Source organism: Corvus brachyrhynchos, unplaced genomic scaffold (genome assembly GCF_000691975.1).
Source record: "Corvus brachyrhynchos isolate BGI_N302 unplaced genomic scaffold, ASM69197v1 scaffold5, whole genome shotgun sequence".
NCBI lineage: Eukaryota > Metazoa > Chordata > Aves > Passeriformes > Corvidae > Corvus > Corvus brachyrhynchos.
The window spans coordinates 11,031,511-11,043,343 of record NW_008238321.1 but is presented as its reverse complement, the minus strand read 5'-3'; the positions used below and the strand labels follow the sequence as shown (position 1 = coordinate 11,043,343).

Genomic DNA, 11,833 nt, shown 5'->3' with positions numbered 1-11,833 from the left:
CTGCTGATAACTTGTAGCTTGCTTTCCTGCAATACGGATATTAGTGGTTATTTTCGGTTTGAAAAGTGAGGTTGCCAGACTTCACAGATGCATAACTTGATTGAAGAAAATCTGAGAACTTGGGAAATAAGGTCAAAGTGGATTATACCTGGGCAAACTGTGCCTTGATTACACTGCATACATCCAACCATCCCTTTCAAAAGCTTTTAAAAATATAATTTAACGTTTTTAATGTTAATAAAGGAGTTAAAGGCTTCTGTCTTCTATCTACAGCTGTTAAAATTACTCATCGCTAACAACATGGACTTTCTGAAAGTTGGTGTTTTTTTCTGTGCTATGCTGTTTCTTTCTACTTGCATCCTATCACTCCTACCTTGCTCTCCAGTTAGAAACTCAGTATATGGAATTTAAGCTTGAAACTAGAAGAAGATTTATTCTGTTTCAAGTCGTTTGTCTGCTAGAGTGGGATGTTCTTGATACATAACATCCGGAGATGAAAGCTATGGTCATTGTTTAAACAGTTTTTCCCTGGTGCTCAACAGCATTGAAACAAAATCTCCAAGTTAATTATTAGCTCAGTGTCCTTTTGGGATGGTTAAATTGATACTTGTGTTTATGAAGTGGCTTTGCTATTAGATGTGCCAGGTGTTCCAGCTCTGATTTTGATAGATCTTAAAGTGCTTAATCAACACCACATTCCTGTTTATTGTTTTCCATGTTTTGTTGTCATTCTTGTAAATTACCATTGTTCTTTGTACCTTACGTGTGGTGATTGAAGTTTTTTTTCTTATTTTAGGGTATGCTGTTCCTCCACCGACTTCACAGCCAGGCTATTCGAGCACGTACACCATTATTCAGCAGCCTGCCACCACCACTTCTGTAGTAGTAGTTGGTGGCTGTCCTGCCTGCAGGTAAAATGGCTCTCAAGGAATTTAACGCAGTCTTGGGTTTTGTTTTTTGAGATAGAGGTGTCCATATGGTTCCTTGGTTTCCTATAGTTTCTGCTTGTGTGTGTATTACAATTAACTGAAAAGGCACTGAGATCTAGGAGTGGAATGCTTTGGTTTGTGTAGTGTGAGCTTGTCCTGATGGGTTTGTGACACCTGCTATAAATAATACAAGACACTTCAAAGGTGAATCTGTTCTTTAAGATGGAGGCAGATCTGTAAGTAATACTTTTAATGAAAAGGCACTTCAGTAACAGATGTGGCGGGTCAGTTCTTGGGGGAGAGCATGACAGGAAGTCCTTTCTCATGTGTTTATGCCTGGTGATGGTGAGTAGCATGATTTTGTTGGGAAACTGTAATTTTTGACCATAGTCACTTCTGGTTTTCTGGCAGCTATGTGGAAGAACTTCTGCTGTTGTGGTGTACGTTCCCATTCCTAATCCAAACTGTGCAAAACCAGGCAGGGTGATTGTCAGTATTGGCTGAAAACATCAGTGGCTTAAGGCTTTAAAAAAATCTCTAAAAGTCCTTTAACTGCAGAAGAACAGAGATTGATAGACCAGACTAAAAATGTCAGTCTGCTGCAGAAAAAGTGGTCAGCTGTTACTTGGAGTTGCAGCAAGAGAAGAACTTCCCCCTTGGAGATCACAGCCATAAAAAAGGAAGAAGGCACTCAGTTTCCTCACTAGTGCTCTAAGTCAGCTGTTGTCCCTTTCGCTTCTCAGTTCTTCTCTTCCCAGGATATGGGGTGTGGCTGAGGGCAGAGGGATTGCTGCTGGTGCAGTTCAGGCTCTGCTGTGCCTGGCCAGCCCTGACTCAAATGCAGGCTCATTCCCCTCTGTTAAAGTGTACAGGAGTTACCCTTGGGGTACCTTGCAGGGAGGCACTTGATACTCTGCAGGTCTGAGCCCTTGCTTCCCTTTCAGAACGTGTAGGAGGCAGACTTGCCTGAGCAGCTGAAGCAATGCAGTTTGCAGTGTGATGAATGGGACAGAGGGTGTCATATGGCAGAGGCTGGACCCCAGGTGTCTTTTGGTTTTCTTAGAGTTGGTGTTTGAGAGTCAGTACCTGCCTTCAAAGGTGGATTCAAATAAGAAGTATCCTCTGGTGTTATGTAACATCAGGTGCCTGTTGAAATGCCACTAGTTAAGGCTGAGAAACCTGTACCAACTAGAGCTATTGATCCAAAAATGTGTGTTTTTAAACTGTGGGGGAAAGCAAGCGCTGAGCTGTTCAGAGGATGTGTTAGATCCTGCCACCTGCGTGATTACATCAAGATGCTGATGCTGTAGCTCAGCCAGAAGACAGGGCAGATGTTGTGCATGGCTTGGAGAGAGGCAGGCAGGGTGCTTATACAGACAGGCCTTCTGGCCCTGACCCCAGGACAGCTCAAAGCATTTCACTGGGGAAGTGCTCTTGGCAATAGCTTAAAATTGATAGGCTCTTGTTGCTATTATTTTTTCTTTTTCTGGAAGTTCATAGAATATGCTGAGTTAGAAGGGACCCATCAGGATCATCTAGTCCAACTCCTGGCCCTGTACAGGACACTCCAAGAATCCCACCATGTGCCTGAGAGCATTGTCCAAAACTTCTTGAACTCAGGCAGACTTGAGGCTTCTGGGATGGTCTAGGAAAGACTTTTGAAACAATCATTTGCACATGTAATATTTAACTTCAGCCAAATTTTTGAAAATGAGCAGTCTGTTGTTAGTTGGTTTTAAGTGACCTCACTTGAATCGTTTTCTTAAGTCATCAGATATGCCCCAGCTGGAAGCACCCATTGTGGACTCTTTCCTAAAGCAAAGTACTCTCCACAAAATCCTAGTTTAATCTTGGATCCTCAGTTTCTGTTTTAGGCTTTGAAAAATAAAAACTGTGAGGAGAACTGTGACATCTTGATTACTGCACTGCTTGAAGTGTAGGACTCTCCTCAGCGCCTGGATCAGGGGATCCCAAGGCTGAGTAACTGTATCTAGTAATGGTGTGTCAGTCTCATTTGCCCTATCACTGTTTGTTCCTAATTGTCTTTAGAACAGGAGTCAAGTGTCAAGGTAGGAGAGAAAAATTTCAGATTGCTGTTTTTTTGAGTAATCATGGAATTGATAGTTTGTTATTTCAGGAGAAAGGACAGGGAGGCTGGGTGAAAAGCATAATATTGGAAATATTCATGGGAGCCTGAAAGATCAGGTTCATATTCTAGAAGGTTACACTGGCTGCTTCTGTTAGAGAAAGAACCCAATCATCTTTGACTTCTCAAGACCTTAAACACAGTTCTAGTTTACTTCCATGTCCTGGAAACATTTTATGAGGAATGCAATGTGCAGCTACACTCTGAACAGAAAAGTTGTTGAAGGGGCATTGAAAAATATTAAAAACTATTAATGGTACATAAAAAGACTTTGTTTTTAAACTACCAGGTCAGTTGTCCTGTTACTGTCCTGATTTGATGGTGTGCATCATTGTTAGAGAAGTCCATCTGCTTTGGATCACCAGGAAAAGCCTTTTGTGTGGCTGTGGAGTGACGTAACTGATGGAGTGACCTAAAGGCCATCGAGAGGATTTCTGCTATCAGAAATACAAAGTAGTCTTTTGCACTATGGCATGTATTCATGTTGCTGATTGAAATCAAAACCATTTCCAACTTAAAATATATGGTGTTGAGCAGCAGTACACAGTATTGGTCTGTTATTTGAATTGGTGTCTGTTTTATTGCAGTCATGCGTGATCTTGGGGTTAATAAGCTGGCTCGAGTACAGTTGATCTTTAGGCTTTTTTAATGGTATTTAGTCATAAAAAATACAAAGTATCTCCAGAAGTAGCCTCTCTGAAGTTGGTAGTATGCCCCTGGTGACTGGTAATTGCAATCCTGCCCTTCTCCCTCTGAAGCCCTGCTGCCCTCTGAGGGATAACTCTCCTGTCTCTCAAGCTGTATCAATCCTGCCCTTCTCCCTCTGAAGCCCTGCTGCTCTCTGAGGGATGACTCTCCTGTCTCTCAAGCTGTGCCTCTTGCTTAGAGCTGTTCCTTACATTGTGCTCATTCATCACTGCTCAGTGGTGCTTTCTAGTTACAGACTTCAGTTTTAATGTGTGTTCCATCCTTCCCTGCACTCTGAGAATGTCCTGGGTGGTTGTAGTCCTGTTGTCTTGGTGTCTGTTCTTCTCCCAGCCCTGACGTACAGAGAATTAAACTGAGTTGCACAATCTCGTCAGCTTTATGGCTTCTAGTTGACATTTAAGGTTTGGCCAAGTCCTGCTTTTAAACTGTTTTATGTTCCCAAGTACACATTGAGTCATTACAGGCACTGACTTCAGATATCCTGCTGTGGAATTATCTTTTTAGCTTGGAGAATGCAGCCTGGCTGCTTTACTTGTGGTCACTTTCATTTTCTTTTTCTCTGTCTTTTGTTGTTGGGGATAACTAACTGCTCAGGAATGTTTGCTTTCCTGTTATTTAACAGAAGAAAGTTTCTTTTAAAGACTATAAAAACATTCTCTTGATCTGATGATTGTAAAAGCCAGTTCCTTCAAAATCTGAGAGAGAGCTTGTGATGGGCCCTGTTGGGTTTTTATTTTCCTATTCAACAGTATTCAGTTGGGAGAAAGAGTGAGGGAAAGGACCTCACACTGCTGCAGCTTTTACTTCTGGTAACTACAGCACAACTGCTGGATAGGCATTGTAGTGGGTCTCAAATAATGCCAACACTGAAGCTTCTTCCAGAACTGGAAGATGAGACAAGTTTGATTAAAGCTGTATTTATTCTGAGATCTCTCACAGCATTCTTCCTGCCACAGGTGTGGTTTTGGTGTATTATGGTGGGGTTTTTTGTTTATTGGGGGTGTTTTTGACTTTAGTTGTAAGTTCTGAGGTTTTGGTTAAAATTTTGTTTTCTTCAATTATGTGCATGTCTACTGAGGAAATAGACTCTAGAAAAATTGCACTTAGGTGATCAGGTCCTTCCAAATTTCAGTCTTCTGCTCTTAATTCCATTCTTTCAGTCACGAATGCTGTGTGGGCTTTGATAAAAGGCTGCTCGGGATACAGGTTTTCTGTAGTTATTCACAGCTACGTTTAAACTTCATGTAAATATTCTTAATATAATTTAATTACATTCAGTGGTTAAATATACAAGGAATTAAATAAAAGGCACCAGCAAGACACCTGTTTAGAGAGCATGTCTGATAGTGTGAGCAAACCTGAGCATTTTGGGTTTCCAGCAGCAGGCTGGAGAGCCTTTTGAACCTTGTGAGTGAAGCAAACTTTGCAATACCTTTTTGGGAGTGCTGTGAGGAGGACAGGGAAGAAGAAAGCCTTGATCCAGCAGACTGGGGCAGATGCCGTGAGTGCTGTTTGGAATTCCTGACTGGGAGAGCTGGGACTTTTCCCAGCCTAACAGCAGCTGCTGAGCAGGAAGTTGCTTGCTGAGCCCCACAGAGAGGAGGGATAAGCCTTTAACAGGGTCCCAAATGAGAACAGCACAGCTCTTGCTGCTTCTGAGGAGTTTTGTTCCACTGGTCTGACCTGATTTGTGGTCAATAATCATTGACTTCATCTCATAAAGTCTCATTTCTTAGAAAAATAAGGCACAGAGGAATGAATTCCCTAATGAGACTCTATAAAAATGATGATCTGGTCTCTAATGCCTTGTCTGTCACTGGCCCTGAATTATAGCAATTTTTTTATTAGAGCCACCATTTGTCTTGAAGAATACTTGTCTGTATTGTGATAATTAGGATTTCACTGTAGCAATGAGTTGTTCTGGGAGAGAAGAGGGAACTGCCCTTCTTTGTTGGTCACCACGGCGGTGCTGATTTGGCTGTGTGTGCAGACAAGGGAGGGAAAACCCCACCAGGGCTCAGTCTGGTTCACCCTGCTGGATGTCCACCCCACAGAGAGCTTGAACTGGTGTGCTTAGCCTCGTTTGCCAGGCTGGGCTGTTGGTGTGAAGCCTTGAGGCTCGTCTCCTAATTAGAACTGGAATTAAAGCAGTAGTGCTCCTGCAGCAGGGAAGGCTGGTGGTTTGGAGGCATTTCAAGAAAGACAACAGCTAGATACAGGCTGCTCCCATTGCCAGAATCCCTCTGCTTCTACAGCCAGCCCTCTGTTTAGGAAATGAGGCCTAAAGCATGAGGAAACCCAGATAAATCTGTAAATACTGTCATGCCTCTTAGTTGAAAGTGACTTTTAAGGATAATTGCATTTACATATATGTACATCTTATGCTGAGGAAGGCAAGCCAGTGGCTACATAGAGATTTAGGCTTCTTGTGAATATGGATCAACAACTATTCAAAATTGCCATCAGGCTGAGGCTGGAGGAGCTGATCCCTCTCTTCGTAGAAATTAAAACTGTAAACATTCAGTGCTTACTCAGTAGCTCTGTATATAATTCTCAATCCTTTTTCTTCTGCAGCTTGCAGGTGAGGTTTAAACATTCTTAACACAGCTGCTGCTGTTGCATTAGCCAGGAGACTATAAAGAATCTCTGGCTGGTTTTGTTTGTATGTTCAAAATTAAAGATTTAGGGCATAGCTGCCAAAGTCCATGTTGGTCCCTGGTATGATGTTTCCATTCAAATCTAAACTTTGAAACTCAACTGACCTCCAGGGCAGAAGATGGGATATGATATGAAAATTCCATGTGGTTGGTCAGTGATCTGTGTACTGGATAACAATTTTCTCAAGTGCAGTTTCTTTTCGTGTCTTGAAGAGCTTATGGTACAACCAGCCTATCTCTGATTACCTGGGGTGACCCTTCGAGTGTATTTATAAGGTCTAAAAAATGCTGATAAGGCCACATTCAAACACTGTGATGTAGTGTAAGTCTAAAAATGCACATGTTAAATCGGACCAATGCTGTGTTCACCAATCTCATTATTGGCCTTCTGATCGTGGGTATTTGACTTAAGATCTTAATGTTTTAAGAGTTACTTTGAAAAAGGGGGTTGTCTGAAAAATAATTTGGTTTTAAATACTTGTCAGTGGGAATAATTGACCTTACTATATGGAGTTGGCAGCTGCAGTTATAGCTTAAATGCAAGATGCTGCTTGCAGTATAAATAAACCTTTCCACTTTATTTTTAGAGTGGGAGTGGTGCAGTTATAATCAGCTTTTATGTGGTTTATGCTGTAGAAGAAAATTTATGTTTGGTTACATTAGTGAATCTACAGTTTGAATATGGAGTCTCTCATTACTCCACAGCTCAGGTAAGATATACAAGCAAAAAATATTCATAGTCTCCCTTATGAAAAGTATTTTTTTTTTCTCTTTTTAAATTTAGTAACTGGCTAAGCAGTGGTTGGGTAAGTGTTCATCTAAAATTAGGTGGTGACATAAATCAACAGAAGCCAAGAAGTGTTTGTGTGGCTAATGCTGTAATCACACTTAGACACCCCAGGAGCTCTGAAACAACAGGTATGGTGTGGAGGTCATGCAGGCACAGCTCTGGTGAGTGTCCCTTGGAGCTGCCTTGCTCTGCTGCTGGCTTGGGCTATCCCTGTTCTTCTCCAGTGCTGATCCAGCAGTGCTCCCTGGGCCTTTTGCCTGGATCTGGAGTTGAATATGGATGGCAATTTTTTAATTTTTATTTTTAGTTTAACTTGGCATTTTGCACTACCACAAAACACTTCTGAATAACTCTGTTTAGGGTGAAGGGAGTTTAAAAGAAATTCTATTTAGAGTGTCAAGGACATGTGCTGACCAAGAGACTTGGGCCCTGCAAGCTGCTTAAGAGGGTTGATTGGAATGGGTTGGGCTGTGGGGTCTGCAGCTCCTCGGGGCTGACCAGAAGTACCCCAATTGATCCCTTTAATGTTTGATCAGTGTGTTTGTTCTTTAAGGTCACATCAATAGTGCTTATACTCTTGACTAGGCACACTGGCTTACTCGTCACAAATGTAGGTTTCAGGGCAGGAAGGGAATGTGGAATTATTAAGAGACCAGGAGAAGATTTCGGAACAGTAATGAAGCAGGAGTTGGATGCCTGCAGGAGGCTCAGTGTGTGTGAAAGGAAAAGAAGGCATTAGTGTAACAGCAGAGCAGAAAGGAAATACAGCAGCTGTTACATGCTGGGTACTGTACTTGGTGTGCATTTTTCAAACTAGTGTTATTTGTGATGTCATGGAATGCCTGGGAAAGGGGCTTTGCATGTCTTGGGTGGATCTGTAGTGTGAAAACTAAATCTTGACTTACTGAGAAACTGCTAGACTGTGTCTGAGCCTCTCTGTACATACACTGTACTACTGGGGAAAAGGAGAGGCCTCACTGACTGAGCTTGTGCTGCTGCTTTCTGTTTGGTCTGAGGCTGCTCAGCATTTCACGCATTTCCCAAGTGCAAATTACCAAATTCAGCTGCTTCATCCCCACCTGACAGTTCTGGCTGACACACTGCAGTGTCCTTTTTGCCCTGGTATCTGTTACTGGTCTGGTCCCAATGGTCCTGAATTTCTCTGCATTCCAGCCCTAGTAGCAGAGTGTTCCCAGGAGATGGCACTTCCAGTAGCACATCTTCTCCCTGCCAAATGAGAGCCTTGTCTGCTGACTTCATTCTTTAATTGGAGTCTAATTTTGAGGGTCACTTGCAATGTAATTTTAGTTTTACTGTTCAGATAGGCCCTTTTAAAAGAGGTTGCACAGCAAAGGAATTCTGGTGAAGCTTTCCTGTGAGCCTTAAGCCATGCTCCATAACCCCCCATCATAGACAGTGATGTGCTCAGGCATGGCAGCCAGTGGGAAGTCTCGGGAAGGGTTAATGTGAGGCTCTTCAGCTCTGCTTTACAGGGCAGCCTAATGAAGGCATCTCTGCTTGGGTTAGTGTGCTCTGAGCTTGACCTAGCAAGCAGATCTTGATGTTCCTGACACAAGCTAATTGTATAACAACTGCTTTGGGATTAGGAGTTGAGAGTTGGGTAGCAAGGGTAAGTTGATGGGAACGATACTTTTTTTCATGTTTTTCTTTCCTTCTGACTCTTAGTAATCCATACTTTTTTCTTTTTTTTTTTTTTTTTTAAATGAGGACCAGAGCTGCATACAGTGGTTTGGATGAAGCCATTAATCATCCATATTATGTGGGAAAAGTTTGCTCATGACATGCCTCTATGATGTTTGCTTTTTTCTTGTAGTGATGGTGACTGCTGTTCTGTTAGTGATTTTTTCAGTAACTCCTTCATATTTCTTTCCCCAGCAGTCCTGTCCCCTCTGACTGGTTTAACCATTGGTATTTCACTTTGGGGAATGCTCTGTGGTGAGAGGGGCAGGGAAGCAGGGGAATTCTGGGTTAAAGTTCTTTGTAGCAGCACACCAGGCGCAGCCTAAGAAAGAAGAAATATTAACCAAGCTGTGCAAAAGCAGCGCCTGTGTTTTCAGAGTGACTCACACACCCCCTGAGCCAAGGGTGAGCGGCCTGGGCTCCTCTGTGGCTGCTGGGGACACTGCTGCAGAGGTAGAGACATGGTGTGTGCCAGGCAGGGACTATAGGACACCTTTTTCTCCTTATGGGCCCACTGCTCATCAGGCCAGCAGAGGTGCAAAGGCTGGTTGGTGACACACAGAATTCTGTTCATCGTCATTGTCACAAGAAATGCTTGCAGTGTCAGCCAGACAGATATACTGTCAAACCAGACATACAGAAGAGAGCTCTGGTAACCTGCATCACAGAAAGAGTTTTATTTTAGGTCAGTGTTGATGCCTGGATTTGTAATTTGGTGATAGGGGTGTGGGAATAGGAGTTGGAAGGTTCTGGAGAGATAGGTGAAACTCTTTCCACACTTGAGGAGGCTCTCCTGAACTGCTTTGGAGCCATGGGGAGAGAACAGGAGGCTCTCCTGAAGTGCTTTGGAGCCATGGGGAGAGGACAGTAGTACCTACACTACTGAAACTCACTCTACCAAGTGCGGTCCAGCTCTGGGAAAAAGGGTCAGATCTGAAGTCCTGAGGAGTGTGTCTTGAAGCAGAACACTTCTGCAGAGCTCATCTCTCTCTTGTTCAAGAGTAATCTTGCACTGTTGTGGCCAAAGTGCCTGCCCTGAGAGCTGGAGCTCGGGGACTGCCTGACTCGCAGGGAACAGGGGTAATGTTATGCTGACTTTGTGGGAGCAGCCACAATGTCCAGCAAAGGCTGCACAAGTCTGAGCTGTGGGACACTTGTGTGCTGAGACTTGAATCTGTGTAGTGATACAAGCTTTGTCTACATTTTTTAGTTGCGTTTTTTGAGTGAGGACATGAAATGATAAAGCTGCTGCTGGGATCAGTGGTAACCTGACAGTTTCTTTATTTTATACCAGATACAGAGTTAACTTCTATCTCTGCAAACAGAAATAAAGTGCATTAAAATGAGGGAATGCTTAAGGGGAACATGAACTTCCATAAACAGCAGAATATCAAGAACACTTGGAAAAGCCTTTGGCTTGTGATGATGGTTGAGGGGAAGGGGAATGGTTCCCAAGTTTAATCAAGTTCCAGTGTTTCGGGCAGTTGCTGTAAGGAAATGGTCTCTTGAGCCTGCACCTTCCTTCCTTTGCTCCACTTACACGTCCAAGAGCTTGTCCCTGCCTGCTTGCAGGCTGTGAGCAGCTTGTTGGCCTTGGCACCCTGCTCACAGCCTGCACTTCAGGGTTGCTCAGCTCTGTTTGCATTGACTTTCACTGTACCAGGAGGATACTTCTTGTCCCGAGTGTTTTGCTAAACTCCAAATCTTGACTATTTAATGTAACTGCACAAATTTCTGAAGTATGAATTCTCTGTTTGACTGTCTGCCTTCATTTTGGGGGATGCTCAGATACAGCAGTTCAGAAAGGAGTCAGGGACTGAAATGGAGGTAAATTTCTGCTGTCATAGGACTGTGCTGAAACAAAATTTCTGGGTGGTCGTGGAGTTGGGAGTCAGCTGGAGCCAGGTGACATCAATCATTAGTTCTTCTACAGTGGTAAAGGGACATCAGTTTGGAGAAGTACAAACCAGGAACAAACCCCAAACCTTGTACTTTATCTTTCTCTGTAAAATGGTGTGGTTTCTCGTGACTGCCAAAGCACTGAGTGGTGACTTGAGGGCAAACTTGCTGAGTGTCCTTGACTGTTGCTGTTCTCCCTTTTTGCAGGGTTGGCGTGTTGGAGGACACCTTCACCTGTCTTGGTGTTTTGTGTGCCATTGTATTCTTTCCAATTGGGATTCTGTTCTGCCTTGCACTGAGGCAGAGAAGATGCCCTAACTGTGGGGCAGCTTTTGGCTGAGGGGCTGAACGTGGACGTGCTTACAGAAGCTACAACTGTTAGCGTACTCTTTCTAATGTAAATGTCATGTACAATCATTTTATTTGCTTCAGACCTGTTTTGTAAAGTGTGAAGGATTTTAGTCTCTTGCATGTAATTTAAACTTAATCTTTTATGAGCATGTGCATTGCAAAACATGAAAACCTGACTTGTTTTCCATGTTTAGTGGCACCTGTTGAAAACTAAATAAAACTGCTTTTCCTTTTGCAATCCTCAACTTGTGGCTGGATTATTAAGTATGTTACTGACATGTCTGATCCCATATAGTCTGGAAACAGAGTAGTATTCCTAGCTACAATGAAGGATAAGTATTTGCCAGAATCCTTATGATGATGATAAAGCATGCTTTAAGGCTGTACATGTTCAGGGCATCAGGTGTTTGGGGGAAGCGCTGTGTGTGCTGCCCCTAATCTGGCAGCTCCTCTCCCCCACTGAAGGCACAAGTATTAACACACAATCAGAGCCCTGCTTTAATTACTGAAGGTTTTGCTTCATACAGGGGCTGGTGCTGGTTCACAGAACCCTCTGCCTGCAGCAGGAAGAGGTTGAGGCACTGAGTAAAGGCTTTTGCATCTTAGATTGTTTAATTCTGACACTAAATTACTGAAAGCTCAGACAGGCAAG

General features: G+C 43.1%; 1 protein-coding gene across 1 annotated transcript in view; it reads left to right on the top strand.

The window, feature by feature from the left end:
* The window catches only part of BRI3 (brain protein I3), a gene marked incomplete at its 5' end in the record, with an annotated part of 15,202 nt that extends 3,776 nt beyond the window's left edge, over positions 1 to 11,426 (top strand). Inside the window, 2 exons of the mRNA XM_017734143.1 lie at positions 797 to 911; positions 11,038 to 11,426. Of these exons, the coding sequence (XP_017589632.1) occupies positions 797 to 911; positions 11,038 to 11,170 (248 nt within the window). The remainder of the gene's footprint in view (positions 1 to 796; positions 912 to 11,037) is intronic.
* Between the last annotated feature and the right edge of the window lie 407 nt (positions 11,427 to 11,833).